The 21,515-nt window shown below is 41.3% G+C and overlaps 1 protein-coding gene across 6 annotated transcripts in view; it reads right to left on the bottom strand.

The window, feature by feature from the left end:
- znf827 (zinc finger protein 827) overlaps positions 1 to 21,515 on the bottom strand; it is a 156,385-nt gene that overhangs the window by 102,632 nt on the left and 32,238 nt on the right. For 5 of the 6 annotated variants that reach the window (XR_005943980.1, XM_041195226.1, XM_041195216.1 and 2 more), the window contains exons 2-5: positions 19,911 to 20,915; positions 18,178 to 18,350; positions 15,333 to 15,825; positions 5,399 to 5,635 (exon numbers count right to left, since the gene is read on the bottom strand). Coding sequence is in view for 5 of the 6 variants with exons in the window: in XM_041195226.1 (XP_041051160.1) it covers positions 5,399 to 5,635; positions 15,333 to 15,825; positions 18,178 to 18,350; positions 19,911 to 20,915 (1,908 nt within the window). In the remaining variant the exon portion in view is untranslated. The remainder of the gene's footprint in view (positions 1 to 5,398; positions 5,636 to 15,332; positions 15,826 to 18,177; positions 18,351 to 19,910; positions 20,916 to 21,515) is intronic. The other variant, XM_041195196.1, reaches the window with a different exon arrangement.

Here is a 21,515-nt window from a genome sequence, read left to right as displayed (position 1 = left end):
CCAGGCTAGAATTGCCTGCTCCAGAACGTGTTGCTCTAAGCAGCTTTCCCAAAACATTCTATGAACTCAACTACACTACTTTTGTCCATCTGATTTTTCCAGTCAATATGTAGATTAAAATCCCCCAGATTACTGCTGTATCTTTCTGACAAGCTCCCATTATCTCTTCTTTTATACTCTGTCCTACCATGTAGTTACAATTAGGGGCCTGTACACCACTCCCACAAGTGACTTCTTGCCTTTATCATTTCTCATCTCAGCCCAAACCACTTCTACATTCTGGTTTCCTGAACTTAGGTCATCCCTCTCCAATGTGCTAATACTGTTAATTAATTAAGAGCCACCCCTCCACTTTTTCCTAACCTCCTGTCCTTCCTAACTGTCATGTACTGATTAGTGTTCAGGTCCCAACCTATGTCACCCTGTAGCCATGTCTCTATAATGGCTAATCGATCATACTTATTTATTTCTATTTGCACCATCAGTTCACCTGTTTTGTTTCGAATGTAATGTGTGCTTAGATACAGGGCCTTTAGTTTAGTCCTTTTTTTTGTAGCATCTAGCCTTATCTGATTTACTCTTAGATTTGTGATCTCTGTCCCTTCCTGTCACAGTTTATCATTTCCCATATTAATAACTTTCTCTCTTGCCTTGTCTCTACTCTTTGGTTTACCACACCATCTTGAATTTGATCCCTTGCCTCACTATTCAGTTTAAAACCCCTTCTACTTCCCTAGTTATGCAGCTCACGAGGACATCAGCCGCAGCACAGTTCAGCTGCAGACCATCCCAAAGGTACAGATCCAACTTTCCCCATGACCCGAAACCCACTTCTCCATCTCGTCATCTAACGCCTGCTGAAAGTTTAACCCTCAATATTTGAAATGCTGACACAATATTGCAAGGAATGCAGAAAAGTGGTAGTGGCATTTGACATTAGAAGGGTAGAGGTGTCCAAATTAATGCCCAAGCCCTTGTATTGTCTCTTAAAATCACCGTTCTATTGTTTCTTAGTCCTGTTTGAATTTTGAGAGGTTAGAGAGCTGATCCTCAGGCACGATAAAATGGCCTCCTTCTGCACCGTACCAATTCTACGATTGCGTAGCCTCACATCCTAAATCAGAACATTTTTAAAAATTCTTTCATGGGATGTGGGCGTCACTGGCTAGACCAGCATTTATTGCCCAACCCAAACTGCTCTTGATAAGGTGGTGGTGAGCCACTTTCTTGAACCGCTACAGACCATGTTGTGTAGGTACATCCACAGAGCTGTTCGGGAGGGAATTCCAGGATTTTGACTCAGCTACAGTGAAAGAACGGTAATATATTTCCAAATCAGAACAGTGTGTGGCTTGGAGGGGAACTTACAGGTGGTGGTGTTCCCATGCATCTGTTGCCCTTGTCCTTCTAGGTAGTAGAGGTCACGGCTTTGTAAGGTGCTGCTGAAGGGGTCTTGGGTAAGCTGCTGCAGTGCATCTTGTAGATGGTACACACCCCTAAATAGCGTCAACAACGTTGGATCAATGCAAATGAATGGAACTTCGGTTTAAAACTTTTTTATGCTACCTCTAAGGCTCAGAGCAGGCCCCAAGAGAGGTCAGGAAAACCGCATGCTTAGACACTAGCGATCGAAAAATAATTCTCAACCAAAACTAACACTGAAAACTTTGCACAGTGCATGCAAAGTAATTTTGGCTGCATTTGCTGCCAATGTCATGCCTGCGCAGTTGTATGTGTGGCTGCCATCTTTATAGGGGACAACGTGCAGCAGGGTGCATGCATGGTGATCACTGGCCTTGGAATTGCAAATATTACAGTGCCAGCAGCAGAGTCTCTCAGGGGTCCCACAGTTTTCTTTATCCCAATTGATTTCCCTAACATTTTTCTTGCCTTTTTACCTCATGCTTTTGGGAAGGCATCTTTCTTCCAATAAATCATTTTGTCATAGTAGCATATTTCTGTGGTGTGGAAGGGAAGGTGTGTAATTAAGTCTGCATTCCATCATTTGCCTGCTTAAATGTGCTGTCCTAGGAGAAACAAGCCCCAGAGCTGCTAATGGTATTGCAGCTCTCACCAGGTGGATCAGAAGGCTCCTTTCCCTCCCCATCCTGATCCCTGGAATCAGAAGCCTCCCCTGCAGGGAGTATGCACCTCATTTGCCAGGGGGCTCAGAAACTGGGTAAATGGCTTCCAACCAGCACCGTGTAGCCTGCAAATGATGGCAAAGGATTCTGTGCATGCACAGCCAAATGTACACACGCAGACAGATATCAGCGGCCATCTTTTATGGTCATCTCAAGTTGGCAGAAAACTGAACTGATGGACCATCGCTTCTGCAAAAGTAGCATGCCCACCTCTTACCAGCAGCATTGCTAACAAAGGTGCATCCATCAAGAGGAGTCCTCTCCTCAGTCCTTGATGCGCCTTTGCGCTGGCCAGAGAGGACTCTGCAAAGATCTCCACCATTGCCTAGGATGTTATTGGCTTCGATGTCACAGGCGCTACCACTACGTATGTGCAGGAAATGTGCCCTCTACTTTAGCAAACACAGGCAAGTTTTTTTTTTCAATCAACAAAGAAAAACAAGCATTGTCTGAAATTTAAACCAGGCAGCTTGACCCCGATTGGTCAACATATTGAGTCAGCAAATGGTTGGTCAAATATTTTGTTTAGCTGAAACAGGGGCAACCAGGCACAACATATTTTGTCTGCCTGCAAAGAACAGGGCCTTGTGTATTAATATATGCAGCTTCCAGTACACGCAAATGCGCCACATTGAGTGCCCAACTGAATCTTATATTGGTTGTCAGTGTAATTCATTTTTTTATTCATTCATTCATGGGATTTGGGCGTCGCTGGCTAGGCCAGCATTTATTGCCCATCCCTAACTGCTCTTGTTCGGAGAGCATTTAGCAGTCAACTACATTGCTGGTGGGTCTGGAGCCACATGTAGGCCAGACCAGGTAAGGACAGCAGGTTTCCTTCATTAGTGAACCAGATGGGTTTTTATGACAATCGGCAATGGTTTCATGGTCATCATTAGACTTTTAATTCCAGATTTTTATTGAATCAAATTTCACCATCTGCCATGGTGGAATTCGAACCCAGGTCCCCAGAGCATCACTCTGGATCTCTTTAACACTGGTCCAGTGACAATACCACTATGCCACTGCCTCCCCATAAAGCACATTGCACATTGAAGATTATTTCGCAAACGTCGTCCAATTGTGGAATCATCTAATGTTGGATAGTGTTTTGAGCTGTGCAAGCACAGGCTGGTTGAGTATGGTCTATAGTACTTAGTGTGTTGCAAACAGCGGCAGGGGCATGCTGTTTGATATGATCCGACTGTCTTTGGGATGTATGGTTTACAAAACTAGCGTCACACTGGCGCTGAAATTCATGTACCACATTACTCATTTGTGTGATAGGCAAAATGTCTTATTGGCTTGAAGGCAGTATCCTGTTAGTGGTGAATACCACTCGTGGCGCAACTGCATAGTAGCTGCGTGAAACAGTTAGCTTCACCTGTTGCTCACATTTTTGAGATGGATTACCCTGGAAGGGTAAGGCGATGTAGAATGGGCACTCTTCAGGGCCAAAAGCGATGGCCTTGTGTCCATTCATGAATTTGCATGATATATGGCACAAAATGATCTGATCAGGGTAGCCATTATCCTGCAGGATGCCTTTGATGCACCCTATTTCAGCATCAAGCTTGCACAGTGAGCAAATGGCTTGGGCCCTATTTACAACATTGCCGATAAGGTCAATCGTATGGCATGTGGAACTGCAAGTATCCCAACGCGTGTATGGACCAGTGAAGATAGGCTTGCGGTAGACCGTGGTAGATTTCTCAACTAGTATGTCAAGGAAGGGCAGTTTATTTGACTGCTCCAATTCGAAGGTGAATTTGAGAGCAGGACGGAGCCCATTAAGACATGCAAGGAAATTATTACATTCAGCTGCAGATTTAAAAAAGTGAAAATATCATCCACATACCGGCAATATGAAATGGGTAGGAGGTTAGGTGTCATTCCATCGAAGGCATGTTTTCCATGGAACCCAACAAAGATGCTTGTGACAGCTGGACCTGGAGGTGATCCCAAGGCAACGCCATGTATTTGGGCATACAAGCTTTGGGGAGTTAGGAGGAGAGATGCTCTCACCTGCTCCTGTAGCCACAGTATTTATATGGTTGGTCCAGTTCAGGTGCTGGTCAATGGTAACCCCAGGATGTTGATATTGGGGAATTCAGCAATGGTAATGTCGCTGAATGCTGAGGGGAAATGGGTGGATTCTCTTGTTGGAGATGATCATTGCCTGGTACTTGTGTGGCGTGAATGTTACTTGCCACTTATCAGCCCAAGCCTGAATGTTGTCCAGGTCTTGCTGCATCTGGACATGGACTACTTCCGTATCTGAATGTGTTGCAAATGGTGCTGAACATTGTGCAATTATCAGCTAACAGCTAACATCCTCACTTCTGACCTTATGATGGAGAGAAGGACATTGATGAAGCAGCTGAAGATAATTGGACTGAGGATACTACCCTGATGAACTCCTGCAGTTATGTCCTGGAGCTGAGATGATTGACCTCCAACATCCACAACTATTTTCCTTTGTGCTGGACATTACTCTAACCAGTGGAGTTACAGCATTGACACAAAAGCACAAAAATAGTAGTTCCAAGCTGAATCTTTTGATAGAGTAAACCAGAAGGTAGATAAGAGAGCTAGATTGCTGGCCATATTTGATAAAAGCCCCAGCGTGATCTGTCGCTTCTCACTAACATAGGCGGACAGTACAAACCTTTTGGGAAGTGCCCATTTCGTTCAACCTTCGAAAACCTAATTCAAGTGGCAGAGTAAATTTGCAAACAGAGCCCAATTGGTGGGCAGAGCATGGGAAGAAACAAGAAAATGAACTATGGGAACATGAGTAATGTATTAAAATAAGGTTTTTTAAAAAACAACTTTTTCTCCATTAACCTGTTTCTCTTGGTAATTGTTTTCTTTTTTGCCTACTTGGCTCGATACATTATAAGACAGGTAATGCTCCAGACCATCAATGACCATTTGGTAACCATTTCCTTGAAGGCACCAGGTGCTATTCAAGTATGACTTTCCATTTTTTCTCCTCCTCCTCATGCCCTTTCTCCCAGAAAGATAGCAAAGCTATTCAACTTCTCAACATGGCTTGGTGGGCAGTGAATCAGCCCACAAAGTTGCACCCATCCCTGCTACATGATACTAAATGATAGGTCTAACACTCAAGGTATTGTTCTACAACATACCAGAACAAATCTGTTCAAAAACAAAAATAAACAAGTTATTCATTCATCAGTGCAAAGATCAAGCGATACATTTAAAACCAACAGAAGATTTGAGAGAAGTACCTGACAGTTTAAACAGCAGCTCTGATGCCACCTTACAAGACATGTCCTGGCTGAACAGTTCTGAAGCAGCAGTAACTTCAGACATCTTTGATTTCTCAGGAGGCTCCTGCTTCGCTGGGGACTCGTTACCAAATAGGTAACCTGATTGTGGTAGCAGAATAGGGTCAGTCGGTGATCTCTCTTTCGGCTCATCTTTAACTTTAAACTTTGGAGTTAAAGTCCCCCTTTGGTTTCCAGCTGTTAATTGAAAAGATCAAAACACATGAGTACAGCATCACAGGTTATGGTTGCCCTTTACAGGCACAGTGCACTTACTATGTTATGGGCTATCCTACCGATATTTAATCTAGTGCAAATGTTATCCTCGTTGTGTAGGGTATTTTTGATTCCAATAAAAAACACACGCTCAAGCTGGTGACTTGTACTAGTGCACAGTTCCAAGGTCAATAGAAGCCCTTTAGTATTTCACCAAAGTGCCTTCTCTTTCCATGTTTAAACAGAGAAAGGATGATTTACAGGCTTGCCTCCGGGAATGCATTTTGGGGTGCACCTCCCATAATTTGGATACTGCTGGGTGAGGTGGTTTCTCAGGGGAATGCAGCAACACAAATGGCTCAGCTGCACAGTGTGGGGGGTGGGGGTGGCGGTGGGGAAGAGACAAAAAAAAATAGTGGGAGAGCAACAGTAATAGGGGATTCTATCGTAAGGGGTACAGATAGGCATTTCTGCGGCTGCTAGGGTCCTAAATCCAAACAAACGAAACTATGAAGGTATGAGACGTGAGTCAGCTAAAGCAGATTGGGGAACTTCATTAAAAGGTAGGTAGCAATGGCTAGTATTTAAGGAACTAATGTATGCATTGCAACAGTTATACATTCTTTTCTGGCACAAAAACACAACAGGAGAAGCAGCCCAACCATGGCCAACAAAAGAAATTAAGGATATTATTAGACCCAAAGAGCATTCATATAAAATTGCTAGAAAAAGTAGCAAGCCTGAGGATTTGGAGCATTTTTTTTAAGAATTCAGCAAAGAAGGACCAATAGATTGATTAAGAGGAGGAAAAAGAGAGAATGAGGGTAAACTTGCAAGGAACATAAAAGCAGATTGTAAATGCTTCTATAAGTAAGGAAAAATAAAACAATTAGTGAAGGCAAATGTAGGTCCCTTACAATCCAAAATGGGAGAATTTAAGAGAGAACAAGGAAATGGAAGAGCAATTAAACAACTACTTTAGTTCTGTCTTCACAGAGGAAGACATGAATAACTTCCCAGAATTGCTAGGAACCAAGAATATAGTGAGAAGGAGGGATTGAAGGAAATTAGTATTTCTAAAAAAAAGTGGAGAAATTAATGGGACTGAAAGCTGGTAGATCCCTAGAGCCTGATAATCTACATCCAGGGTGCTGAAGGTGACGACCATGGAAATAGTGGATGCGTTGGTTGTCATCTTCCAAAATTCAGTAGATTCTGGAACAGACCCAACAGATTGGAGGGTGACAAATGTAACTCCACTATTTACAAAAGGGAGGGAGAAAACAGGGAATTATAGAACAGTTAGCCTAACATCAGTAGGAGGGAAAAATGTTAAGAGTCTATTATAAAGGTTGTGATAACAGGACACTTAGAAAATATCAGTGGGATTATACAAAGTCAACATGGATTTATGAAAGGGAAATCATGTTTGACAAACCTACTGGCGATAACTGACAGAATAAATAAGGGAAAACCAGTGGATAGGGTGTATTTGAATTTTCAGAAAGCTTTTGATAAAGTGCCACATAAGAGGTTAGTGTGTAAAATTAAAGCACATGGGATTGGAGGCAATACATTGGCATGGATTGAGAATTGGTTAGCAGACAGGAAACAGTAGGGAAAGCAGGTCTACTTTGGAGTGGCAGGCAGTGACTAGTTGGGTACTGCAGGGATCAGTGCTTGTGCCTCAGCTATTCACAATATATATCAATGATTCGGATGAGGGAACCAAATGTAATATTTCCAAGTTTGCTGATGACATGAAACTTGGTGGGAATGTGAACGATGAGGAGGGTGTTAAAAGAGACTTCAAGGCGATTTAGACAGGTTGAGTGAGTGGGATAATACATGGCAAATGCAGTATAACGTGGATAAGCATGAAGCTATCCATTTTGGTAGGAAAAACAGGATGGTAGAGTATTATTTAAATGGTGATAGATTGGGAAATGTTGATGTACAAAGGGACCTGGGTGTCCTTGTACACCAATCACTGAAAGCAAGCATGCAGGTGCAGCAAGCAGTTTAGAAGACAAATGGTACGTTGCCCTTCATTGCGAAAGGACTTGAGTACAGGAGCAAGGATATCTTACTGCAGCTGTACAGGGCCTTGGTGAGACCACACCTGAAGTATTGTGCTCAGTTTTTGATTCCTTACCCCAGAAAGGATATACTTGCCATAGAGCGAGTGCAACGAAGGTTCATCAGACTGATTTCTAGGATGGCAGGATTGTCGTAGAGGAGAGATTGGGTTGATTAGGCCTGTACTCACTGGAGTTTAGAAGAATGAGAGGGGATCTCATTGAAATGTATAAAATTCTGGCAGGATGGTCAGACTGGATGCAGGGATGATGTTTCCTCTGGCTGGGGGGTCTAGAACAATCTCAAGATACAGGGTAGGCCATTTAGGGCTGAGATAAGGAGAAACTTCTTCACTCAGTGGTGAACCTGTGGAATTCTCTACCACAGAAGGCTGTGGAGGCCAAGTCACTGAATATATTTGAGGAAATACTTAGATTTCTAGACTCTAAAGGCGTCAAAAGGTATGGGGGCAGAGCGGTAGTATGGCATGGAGATAGGGGATCAACCATGATCATACTAAAGGGTGGAGCAGACTCAAAGGGCCGAATGACCTATTCCTGCTCCTATTTTCTGTTTCTATGCTAGCTAAAGGTCCCTCTGTTTAAATGCACTTTAAGAAGCCAGGGAGGAAGTAAATGTATAAGGTAAATGGATAGGATGGTGGGGTGGGGGAGGATAGTCAAGAGTATGGTCAGAGGGTGCTGGTTGGTTGAGGGGGGTGGGGGTTGTCATGGGGGTCAGTGGAAGAGTACCATAGCGGTTTTTGACCTAACTTTTCCTGGGTACCTATTTTACTACGAGAGTTGGAACCATCCGAAGCCTACAATTTAAATCGAAGTATCGGATGGTTCCCAGTGCAGGGCAATTGCCTGTTGGAAGTTTGAAATTCCCAGCCAAATCCTGTGCAGACCTTGCATGGGGACTATTGGTGGGGTGGGTCCCCTGCATCTTCTGGGGTACCTCCTGGGTACAACCCCACTGGGGAATGGAAGTTCTGGGCCATTATCTACAACCCAATCTATCCAAATTTTCACAGGACAAAGCCTTCCATGAGACATCTGCTCATTGCAAGACTTGCATCAATTTTCTCCTCTCTGATCAACCTCTCAGCCTAATAAAGAAAGAATTAAAAACAAAAACAGAATTACCTGGAAAAACTCAGCAGGTCTGGCAGCTTCAGCGGAGAAGAAAAGAGTTGACATTTCGAGTCCTCATGACCCTTCAACAGAACTAGGTGAATCCAAGGAAGGGGTGAAATATAAGCTGGTTTAAGGTGGGGGGGGGGGGGGGGGGGGGGGGGGGGGGGGGGGGGGGGGGGGGGTTGGGTGGAGGGAGAGAAGTGGAGGGGGGGTGGTGTGGTTGTAGGGACAAACAAGCAGTGATAGAAGCAGATCATCAAAAGATGTCACAGACAACAGAACAAAAGAACACATAGGTGTCGAAGTTGGTGATATTATCTAAATGAACGTACTAATTAAGAATGGATGGTACGGCACTCAAGGTATAGCTCTAGTGGGGGTGGGGAGAGCATAAAACATTCAAAAGTATTTAAAAATATTGGAAATAGGTGGGAAAAAGAAAAATCTATATAATTTATTGGAAAAAAACAAAAGGAAGGGGGAAGAAACAGAAAGGGGGTGAGGATGGAGGAGGGAGGTCACTAGGGCTATACCTTGAGTGCCCTACCATCCATTCTTAATTAGCACATTCGTTTAGATAATATCACCAACCTTGACACCTATGTGTTCTTTTGTTCTGTTGTCTGTGACATCTTTTAATGATCTGCTTCTATCACTGCTTGTTTGTCCCTAAAACCACACCACCCCCCTCCACCCAACCCACGTCCCCCCCTCCCACCCCACCTTAAACCAGCTTATATTTCACCCCTTCCTTGGATTCACCTAGTTCTATCGAAGGGTCATGAGGACTCGAAACGTCAGTTCTTTTCTTCTCCGCCGATGCTGCCAGACCTGCTGAGTTTTTCCAGGTAATTCTGTTTTTGTTTTGGATTTCCAGCATCCGCAGTTTTTTGTTTTTAAGAAAGAATTAAGTTTGCTGCTTGTGTTACATGCGTGTTTACTCTTATGCCTAGGGGTTTGCTGTACTATATTTAGAAAGTTATAATATATATATACACAAGGCTAAAATTTGGAGATTCTCATTATCTGCCAATTACCATTATTTATTTATCAGAAATGTGCTCTTCCCTTGCCCTCATCCCCTAGCCTTACATCTCATGATGAAGGCCCCACTACATTGGATTCACTGCATCTCTCTAGTCCCCTAGTTTTTTCATAAATTTACATGCCAAAATTGAGCTATAGTTATTCAAAATAAATTTAAGTTCAAAATATCTAAAGTTGATAACAATCTAATTATTTCCCCATCCCACTCCTCACATCAATTCAACTTCTATACAGCGGCAGGCAGCTTTTGAAAACTCTGTAACTACCATTTCATGTATACTTAATTTGGTTTTACGCAATTGCAAATGTATCAGTGGTGCCATCTATAAGCATAGCAAATTTTATTGTAAAATTGGAAGACAGAATGGAAATTAGGACCTCTAGATTGGCCCCACCACAAATGCAACACTTGCACTAATCCCATCCATTATTAATTATACTGTCAGACATAATATAGGTCAGTGTTTTGGAAGTTTTTTTTTAAGCATTGTAAAAATTATACTAAATATCCCACAACATTTCATAACCCCAAACAGTTGGCAATCAAGGTACAGCAGCACTATAACAGAAATAAGATTCAAGCTCCTGTTGATAGTTTTTAAACACTGTAAAATATTGTATATCCTAAGGCCATAAAACAGGAACACAAATCTGGGTTAATGGCAAGTTCTTACTGAAAGATCTTAAGATTTCTGAGAAAGCTTTGTTAAAATTTCATCAACAGTAGATATCAAATAACTCCTGACGTGAAGTTGTCCTGACAGAGTGAAGGAATTAGATGAGCTATTTGCCTTTTTACACAATAGTAAAATATATTGGGCCTTTTTTGAGGTCGCAAAACAGCAGGTTCTTGCTCAAAATCAGCTCACAATGTTGTTTCACTTTAACATTGTTAATAAAATAGTGTCAATACACTCAATTAATGTTGCCAGTTTCACATGACCACCGTTTGCCATAGACTTCCTCTCCTGGGTCCTCACATGACTTTTCCAGCAGTGCTTCCGCCCTCTCCATCATTCCCTCTTCTTTCCGCTCCCACCCTTGCCGACTCCCAGCCTTTGTTCTTACCTTAGCCCTCTGGGTCTGTTCTTCAGTGGCTCCCCACTTCTGGCTCTGCTCCTAGCTTTGCTTCTGAACTCGCACAGAAATCCTGGCTTCCATCTAGTGGTAGAAGTTGGTTGGTGCAAGTAGTCAGGGCTTCAGCTGCTACCAACTTCTGCCACTAGATGAAGCCTGATCAATCTAAAAGTACTGCACCATGATTTTTGTTGAAGAATTTAATTGTGTTGTAGTAATGCATTTTATTTTGCAAAATATTTCAGCAAGAAATGCAGTGCTGCACATGTCTGGTACAAAATTTCAACTTGTATAATAAAAAAGTAAAATACCGCAGATGCTGAAAATCTGAAAAAGAAACAGAAAAATGCTGAAAGACTCAGTAGGTCTGGCAGCATCTGTGGAGAGAGAAAGAGTCATTCAGACTCAATGTTAACTCTGTTTCTCTCTCCACAGATGCTGCCAGACCTGGAGTTTTTTCAGCTTTTTGTTTTTATTTCAACGCGTATTTGCTTTTTCTGGGCGCGAGAAGTCTGAAGGTACCTAACTCTGGCTTTGACATAGGTTCCCATAGGAAGCAATGATTCATTTTACTTAAAGAGTCGTGATTTTCAGGAACACAACCACAACTTTAAGGGAGGACTTACTGTAGCAAACAACGAGATGTTCACTGCTACTGAAGCCCACAACCACACCACAAATTCTGGAGAGCCCATTAAGGCTCTGGTCAAACCACATTTAGAATATTGTGAGCAATTTTGGGCCCCATATCTCAGGAAGGACGTGCTGGCCCTGGAGAGGGTCCAGAGGAGGTTCACGAGAATGATCCCAGGAATGAAAGGCTTAACATATGAGGAACGTTTGAGGACTCTGGGTCTATACTCGATGGAGTTTAGAAGGATGAGGGGGGATCTGATTGAAACTTACAGAATACTCAAAGGCCTGGATAGAGCAGACATGGGGAAGATGTTTTCATTAGTAGGAGAGACTAGGACCTGAGGGCACAGCCTCAGAGTAAAGGGAAGACCTTTTAGAACAGAGATGAGGAGAAACTGCTTTAGCCAGAGAGTGGTGAATCTATGGAATTCATTGCCACAGAAGGCTGTGGAGGCCAGGTCATTGAGTGTATTTAAGACCGAGATAGATAGGTTCTTGATTGGTAAGGGGATCAAAGGTTACAGGGAGAAGGCGGGAGAATGGGGTTGAAAAACTTATCAGCCATGATTGAATGGCGGAGCAGATTTGATAGGCCAAATGGCCTAATTTCTGCTCCTATGTCTTATGGTCTTAACGCTTGAATCTGGAACTTGCAGTTTGCCTGAATAGGTTCTGCCCTCATCACTGGATTGCACCTCGCCACCAAGCTCCCTACTCATCTCTCCAATGGATTTATGCTGCAGCTGGGAGAGCAAGTTCCCATTGCAGCCCATGAAAAAAGTAGGCAAGAACTTTATAATAGTCAGCGCCTGCACACCACCACTTCGTCAGTGACCTTAAGGACCATTATATCAATAACACTTTGAATTTGGAGAAAAAATTGAATACTTCAATAGGAACAGGAGTAGGAAATCAGCAAATGGAAGGGAGGAGGATATCAAGAAAATTACAATCACCAGGGAAGTGGTACCAAGCAAATTATTGGAGCTGCGGACCAATAAGTCCTCAGGTCCTGATTGGCTTCATTCTAGGGTCTCAAAAGTGGCGGCTAGGGAGATAGATGACATGTTGGCTTTAATTTTCCAAAATTCCCTAGATTTGGATAAGTTTGGAAAATAGCAAATGTAACTCCTTTATTCAAAGAGGGAGGGAGACGGAAAGCAGGAAACCACAGGCCAATTAGCTTAACATCTGTCATAGGGAAGATGTTAGAAACTATTATTAAGGACGTTATAGCAAGGCACTTAGAAAAACTCAAGGTAATCAAGCAGAGTCAGCATGGTTTTATGAATGGGAAATCATGTTTAACCAATTTATTGGAGTTCTTTGAAGGACTCACATGTGTTGTGGATAAAGGGGAACCAGTGGATGTACTGAGATTTCCAGAAGGCATTTGATAAGGTGCCACATCAAAGGTTATTGTGAAAAATAAAAGCTCATGGTGTAGAGGATAAGATATTGGCATGGACAGAAGATTAATAACTCATGACAGCTAGCAAATATATATAATATTTTGGAAAATATTTTTCTTTTAAAATAAAGCTTTAGTGTGTGGATGCGTCTTAATTGGATTAAAGCCAGCTAGTCTGAATGCTTTGATGTGTACGAGTTTTGATATATAAGAGGTAGTGTGCATTTGCATTTTTTGAATAGCGCATTCAAGAAGTGGGGTGAAAATGATACCAATCTAGCAGCTACCAAGCAATATGTTTATATTACTAATAAAATTGGTACAATGAAAGGGGTTTCATTGTTAAAAGGTGGAGTTCAAAGAGGCTGGTGAGACAATGAGAATTTGTATTCAATCAGTGGTGGTAGATATAACAAAACAATTGTTTTCGGGTGTGCAGGGCAGAGGCAATGAGAGGTCAAAAGCAGCTGTAAGCCTCTAACTCTCTCCATTGGAACCAAAGTGAAAAGGACCTCATTTTTGAATTCGTAAGGTGAAAATGCTTTGTCTGGTGTCTGGTTAAGTGTATGGGTGCTGTTGCCTTAATGGAGGTTAGTTTGGGAATTTGTTAAAAGGTATGATAGTAGTAATTTGTAGCCATATGTATGTATATTTTAGCCTGTGTAAATTAATAAAGTGCTTCACTTAGTTTAATGTAAAACCTTGAGAACTAGTGGTCTGATTCCTGAATTTAGAGTCGCATCTCAAACATAACACTTAAAATTATAGGTTATGATAGTTGTTTAAAGTTTCCCTCTAGGATTTTTAAATAACTCCACTTTACCAACTGCATCAGTTATAAAACTAGCTAACAGGAAATGAAGGGTAGGCATAAAAGTGTAATTTCCTGGTAGGCAGGATGTAATAGTGATGTGCCACAGGGATCAGTACTGGGCGCCTCAACTTTTTACAATTTAAATAAATGACTTGGATGAAGGTAGCGTTGTTAAATTTGTTGATAGCACAAAGACAAGAAAGAAAGAAAGATGTGAAGACGACATAAGGAGGCTACAAAGGGATATAGATAGATTAAGTGAGTGGGCAAAGATCTGGCAAATGGAGTATAACGTGGGAAAATATGATTTTTTTTTCTCTGCCAAAATGGACAAAGAAGGATATTATTCAAATGATGAGAGATTGAGCGCTTGGAGATGCAGAGGGATCTAGGCATCCTACTGCATGAATCGCAAAAGGTTAGTATGCAGATACAGAAATTAGGAAAGCTGATAGAATGTTATAATTTTTTGTGAGAATTATTGAAAGTATGCAAAAGTAGGGAGGTTAAGCTTCAGTTACACAGGGCATTGGTGGGACCACATCTGAAGTAGTATATACAGTATTAGTCTCCTTATTTAAGGAAGGATGTAAATGTTTTAGAAGCAGTTCAGAGAAGGTTTACTGGACTATTACTTGGAATGGGTGGGTTGCCTTATGAGGAAAGGTTAGACAAGCTAGGCTTGCATTCATTGGAGTTTAGAACAGCAATATGTGACTTGACTGAAACATACAAGATCCTGAAGGGGCTTGACAAGGTGGATGTGAAGAGGATGTTTCCTCGCGAGAGAATCTAGAACCGGGGCCAGTGTTTAAAAATTAAGGGGTCGCCCATTCAAGACAGATGAGGAGAAATTCTTTTCTCACAGGGCCTTGCATCTTTGGAACACTCTTCCTCAAAAGGTGGTCTAAGCAGAGCCTTTGAATATTTTTAAGGCAGAGGTAGATAGATTCTCAATAAGCAAGGGATTGAAAGGTTAGAGGTAGTGGGAATGTGGAGTTGAGATTACAATCAGATCAGACATGATCTTATTAAATGGTGGAGCAGGCTCAAGTGGCTGAGTGGCCTACTCCTGTTCCTAATTCATATGTAGGAGTAGGCCATTCAGCCTCTCAAGCCTATTCCACCATTCCATTACATAAATGGTTGATCTGTCTTTCAACCGGTCTTTGATCTATATCTCTGAACTAACAAAAAGTTATCACTCAGGCATGAACATTTCAAGTGATGCAACATTCACAGCCTTTTGGGGCAGAGAATTCCAAATTCTCACTGATTTCACTCCCAAATGGGCTCACTTACTAGATATGGCAGAAATACACAAACCATGATTACCTCCTTTTCATTTCAAGAATACCCAAATAACAGTTCTGATTTTTTATTTCAATCATAAATTGAGACAACTGTCTTCAAAGGGTTAAAAATTACCAAAGAAAAGAAGAAAAAACAATGTTTAAGTACAGAAAATTGAAATACCTGATAACTTCAGAAGAAAATCTGTCGCAGAAATGTCTTGGCTAAAGGGAAACACTTTTTGGGTGGCTGTAAGGTCAGATGGTTCTGATGGATTTGTTGCTCCCTGCTGTATTGCTCCTGGTCTTTTGCCAAACACATGACTATCTGGTAGTGGCACACAGGTGACATTCACATCACTGGGTTCTTCCTTAACTGGTTTCAGTGGAATAGCAGTTTCCTTATAATTTTCTGCTGTTGTTTCATACAAAAGATGGTCCTGAATTTTTAATGTATTCTCAAGTAATTCTGTACCCTTTTTCTTCTTATCAGCAGCATCATTAGAAAGTGTCCGTCTGACCTCAGATTCAGTAATCTCTTCTTTGACCTTCACCTCTGTTCTGGGAAAGTGCTGATGACAGCGCATGTGGAGTTTTAAACTGAAATGACGAGACGAGGTGAAAGGGCAAAGCTCACAGTGGAATGTTTCCCCTCTGTCCTGGTGCTGATGAACCTGCTGATTGACAAAGTTGTTTGAAAAGGGAACGCGAGAACATGATAAAAGCTTCCAATATAAACCTTTGCCCTAGCCCCTTCCTAATAAAACACAGACACACTCCCTTTAGAGTTCCATTTTAGTGAAAGAAACAATCTACTCAAGCCAAAGAATCAAATGTGCTGGGTGAATCAACAAAAAAAAAGGCTACAACAAATCCAGTCTCAAATCCCTATATAATTGATTAGCTGTGACTTTACCTAGCATCAGTGGTGAAAATAGAAAAATCTATTTGAAAAACAATTTGAACAAGAGGCTTTCTAATGTCAACGGAAAAGACAAATCTGTTATACAGAAAACAGATGTTGGGGGGGGGGGTGTTACAAGGTGGTGGGGAGGGCGGGAAACACCAAAAATCCACGTAAATCAGTTTGCCTGAAATGGTACGAGCAAAATTCCCATTTAAAACCAAGTTTCAATTTTAACCAATGTTTCCTATTGGCAACTCATGCTAATTTACCGCATTTAAAAAAAAATAAAACACGACATCCACCGAGGTTAGCTGCACATCATTGTGTCATGGGACAGAAGTTTTATTCTCATCATCCAAGACAAAAGCATTGTTTTGAAGATTATAATTGCAGTTTACAGAAAACAAGTTATACTAAATAAATACGCGCATCTTATTAATTTCAAAGTTTACTCGTAGTGCAACCAGTAAAAAGATATTTTGGTTGGTGAAGCCAAAGTTTGTTTTAAGGCATTTCCCCCATTTTGCTGTATTGCCCTGCACTGTAGACCACCCCCCTGTTCAAAAGTAGACTTGTGACCTACTCGCAGATCTGCCAAAGCTGCTCCGAAACTGAACGTGAGAAGCCAATTCTTCCTTTTATTCTCCATGCCAACAATACTACAGGTATCCCCTGTTCATGTTCTCACTTTAACAATAGCTCCAAGATTGAAAAAAAAAGTGGAAAAAGAATTCAGGGAGTATAGCCAGGTCCTGCCATTCTATGACGCAGCTGGTTGGTCCTGAGCTTTCACAGTATGTCCATTTTCATAGAAGTTAAATCATGCTGCATTTTAAGCAACTTCACACCTATGGTATTTTATTAGAAGAAGCAGTTATCCGACTATTTTATGATCTTTTCTCTTAGCTCTCTGTAGCTATTGGCTTTGTGCAGTCAACTGCAGCTGTTAAAGAATCTACATATTGTACATGTGCACACTTTTACAGATCTTCCAGTGTTCACGCACACAAAGGTTATCAGAAAACACCACCAATGTGGCTAATGTAGATTGGCCTTTTTTGTGAAATTAAATTGAGTCATTTAATGAAGCATAACAACAACCATTTTATTCCTGGCATAGATTTTTGCTTTGATACTCTAGATATTAATTAGTCAAAATCATGGCACTCTACCATAAATTAATTATAAATACTGAAAAAAAACTATGATAAGCATGTTAAAAATACTGGTCAATAATATTTGAATATTTTCAATCTGCTATTTTGCAGTTGTTTTCTTACAGAAAGAAACGCTCTATTTTCAGTTCAAATTTCAATTAAATTTCAAGACAAAAACCTATTTTTTTCCTCCCAAGTTCCCAGAGTCAAATTTTAGTTACATGCTCGGGTTTGTTACCCAGCTAAATATACACTGCATTCTCCAATCTGTGCTGTTAAATATTCACCACCAGGATAGCAATATGCCCCTGGCTCAGTGGGGGTTGGAAAACAGGCAGAGCTTTCACCATTGATCACAGTGCAGCAACCCCTGTTGGGCTGTGGTGGGGTGAAGTGGAGCATGTACATTTGAAGACAGAATCCAGCTCAAATAAAATCCTCACCCAAATCAAATAGCTTTTGACCACTCATTAAGTTTTACAAGAAGCATAAGATAACCTGTACCTCTCAAATATTTTCAGGAGAGTGGCAGGGGAGAAACTTGGATGGAAGTGGTAATTTTCCATTTTACAGATTAAGATAAAATACACCTACAGTTTGTCATTCTTTTAAATTCTGTGCAATCTTAGTTTTAGGACCACATTTAAACAGCCGCCTCTTCTGGGCCCAAATGGCCTGTTCCTGCTCCTATTTCTTTAGTTCTTATGTGTAGGAATTGCTTTGGAGAAACTTTAGAATAGCCTTCTGACTATTCACATTCTAAGATTGAAATGAAGTTTAAATCTTAATAATTGTCAGCAGTTACTGAAGTTCCATCTCTTTATTCAAAACATTTACATTGCATTCCAAAATTCAACAGGAAAGAACAGTGGGAATGCAAATTCAATCAGCTTTCACCAGCAAAACTCGTTGTTAATAAAGGAATGAATTTAGATTTACAAAACTACGTCATCACTTCATTGTACCTTCATGTGTGATTTGAGATTGTCCTTGCGTGCACAGCGGAATGGACAGAGCGGACACTGGTGACTTTTTAACCCTGTGTGAATCACCATGTGGCGCTTCCAGTAGCTTTTGCGTTTTATAATCAGGCCACAAATTGGACACTGGAAAGATTTTCCTCCCTCGTCCTCAGAAACTGTAGTGGAAAATAAAACTTCAAATAATTTTCACTGAAGTAGTACACTTCGATCTAGACCACAGATCAGCAAGAAATCAAAGGTTTCCTCTTCACCTCACGCAAAATTATTGAAGCCTTTTCTTGATTGCATTTTCTGCATAATGTACACATCTGCTATAATTTCTCCTGTGCTACAGACCAACTAAGGTACTCTTTCCAACGCTAAGAAATGATCCCCGTTCTGATTTGTGAGCAATAGTTTGGAATAACGGGGTTTGAATTTTAATTACAACAACCTGCATTTATCCAGCACCTTTAATGTAGATAAAGCATCGCCAGAAGCTTCAGAGATGCAAGCAAAAGATGTATCCCAAGTCAAAGGTGGTGATATTGGGATGGGTACTAAAAGCTTGGTCAAGAAAGAGGACTTCAAAGGAAGAGAGGGAGGTGACAAGGCAGTGGGTTTTAGGGAGGGAATTCCAGAGTGTGCAGCCTTGGGTGTCTAGAGGGTGTCAATGGTGGGAGCATAGAGGAAGGGGTGCACAAGAGGACAGAGTCAAAGGAATGGGGGGTTTGAGAGGATGAGAGGAGGTTACAGAAATAGGGAGTGGAAAGGCCATGAAGGGATTTAAATACAAGGAGGAAAACTTAAAATCTGAGGCACTGGAGGATCAAAAACCAACATAAGTCAGTGAGGACACGGGTGATGGGTGAGCAAGCCTTGGTGCAGCACAAAATACAGGCAGCAGAGTTTAAGATAAGCTGAAGTTTACAGAGTGCAGGATGGGAGGCCAACCAGAGGAGCACTGGAATAGTCAAGTTTGGAGATGATAAAGAGATGGATGAGTTTTCAACAGCAGATGAGCAGAGGTAGAGGCAAGTGGTCAGTGAGATGGAAATAGACAATCTTTCTTAGAGCTTGGAAGCTCAGCTAAGGGTGGAATGGGTGTTGGAGTTACAGCCTGGGGGTTGCAGCCTGAGTCAATGACTGGGATGGGGAATGGAATTGGTGGCAAAGGTATGGAGTGTGGTGGAGGGTCAAAGATGATATCGTCAGCTTTCCCAAAGGAGGAAATAGGGGCTCATCCAAGATAGACGTTGAACAAATAATCTGACAACTTTCTCTGTTAACAGACAACCTGTGGTGGGAGCAAAAATAATAGATTTATAATTTTAAAGTAATGCTAGCTCCATTTTAACTCTCATCTCCCTGTAGCTATTGGATATTGTTCCAGCACCTGTGGTGGGAAAACTCGGGCTGTGCTGCACTCCAATATCAAATAGTCTACTGACATTCATTGCCTAGGTTCACATGCAGAACTATTATATACATATAAAATACCCAAGGGTTCCTCTCAAACTACACTTCCTGGTTCCTCAGGATAGCTCTAACATAGGTACCTGTCTACCTTTAACATCTCACTTTAGGGCATACAGTCCAGCAGATCTGCTTCAGGGTAAAACTAAAATACATATACACAAGACAAAAAAGGTCAATTTATAAAAGATACACATAAATCAAGAAAGAAACCACTTTCACATTTGAATTTCAAATAATATACTTTTGACAGCACGTACCTTTATTGGTAGATTTCATAGTCTTCTGTTTGGATGTTGGCAATAGCATTTCGACTGGAACTGATGCAATCAGTTTTTCTTGTTTCACTTCCAAAGATTGTAAGGTATCTCCTGGGATAAGTTGATCTTTCCTCTCAACTAACATATTCCCAGCAGCCCTAGCTGCAACTTCTTTTAGTAGGGCAGCTGATGAGGTCATTGAGGCCAGAGAAAGGAAAGTACTTCCTGGACGCTTATGATCTTGAGCAGAAGACAGGCTTCTTTCACTAACTTTCTTGGAGAGAGCAGCCAGTGCAGAACTAGCAGACTGCTTTTGTATAGGGCTATAAGGCGATGAGTATGGACTATATCTCACTGGCTCTTCTTCCCTTGAAAGACTTTTGTCCAGACGAACAGCATTTGCAGCAGCCTTAAGCTTCTGTGTAGCTGAAACAGGTGATAAACTACAAGATGACAAATTTTGCAGCCAAATATCCTGATTCCACATAAAATTGTTACTTGGACTACAATGATTACTTTGCTCCTGTTTAGCAGCTAGCTTCCTAGCAAGAGCACTTAGTTGTAGAGCATGAGGAGAAGTTGGTGACAAAGGCAAAGCCGAACCAAGGCCAACTGCAGAATCATCTTTTTCTGTAGCTCCCAGACCAGGGTCGGCATGGATTGACCCAGCCTCCAACAGACGTCTCAAATTGCTACTCATAGGTTTATGTAATACTTGGGTTCCCATTTCATGCAATAGCGGTGACGGAACAGGTGACAACACATCCTGTTTTTCTAGGGTGTCTTTGAACCGATCGTTTTCAGAACCTATCAATTCCAAGGAGTTCCTTATGGGAGTTGTGCTCCCCAAGGAGCTTTCTGGAGAAGTTTCTTGTTCTTGCAGCTTGTCCTCAAGTGATATATTAAGGTCTTCTAAATAGGAGATTTCAGAAGGAGTTTCAGAGGCATTTTCGAACCAATTCTCCTCTTCGCCCAGTTCTCCTCCTGCTTCATCTTCATTTCCATCTTGAAATGAAATGGAAAATTTACCAGTCACATATTCCATGACACTGTTATTGAAACAAATATGACCTGTTTAAATGTTCTCATTCCCCATGGGGTAATTTATCTGCCCTTATTGTCTGATACATTAGAAGAAAATTAAAGATTAAATATATTCCCAGAATTCAAGAACCATCCCACTTGATTTGTTTAAATCCACAAAACAGCTATCAAATAATTGCATTATTGCATTATTTGCAGCTTTTTCCAACCTGCAAACAAACTTTCTGCTGCCGTTTACTAATATTCATTGGTTAGGCCGCCACCTGAAGTATTGTGCCTAATTCTGGACACCACATTTTAGGAAGAACGTCAAAGCCTTTCAGAGGATGCAGGGAGATATACTAGAATGATTTCAGGGATGAGGAACTTCAGTTATATGGAGAGACTAGAGGAGCTGGGATTGTTCTCTTTAGAGCAGAGAAAGTTAAGGGGAAAATCAACTGAGATGTTCAAAATTAAGAGGAGTTTTGTTAGATTATATAAAAAAATGGCTTCCACTGGCAGGAGGTTGGTAACAAGGGCACATGTTTAAGATAATTGGAACCACGGGGAGATTGCCTT

The sequence above is a fragment of the Carcharodon carcharias genome, chromosome 1 (genome assembly GCF_017639515.1).
Source record: "Carcharodon carcharias isolate sCarCar2 chromosome 1, sCarCar2.pri, whole genome shotgun sequence".
In the NCBI taxonomy this organism is placed as follows: domain Eukaryota; kingdom Metazoa; phylum Chordata; class Chondrichthyes; order Lamniformes; family Lamnidae; genus Carcharodon; species Carcharodon carcharias.
This window is presented reverse-complemented; position numbering and strand designations above follow the sequence as displayed.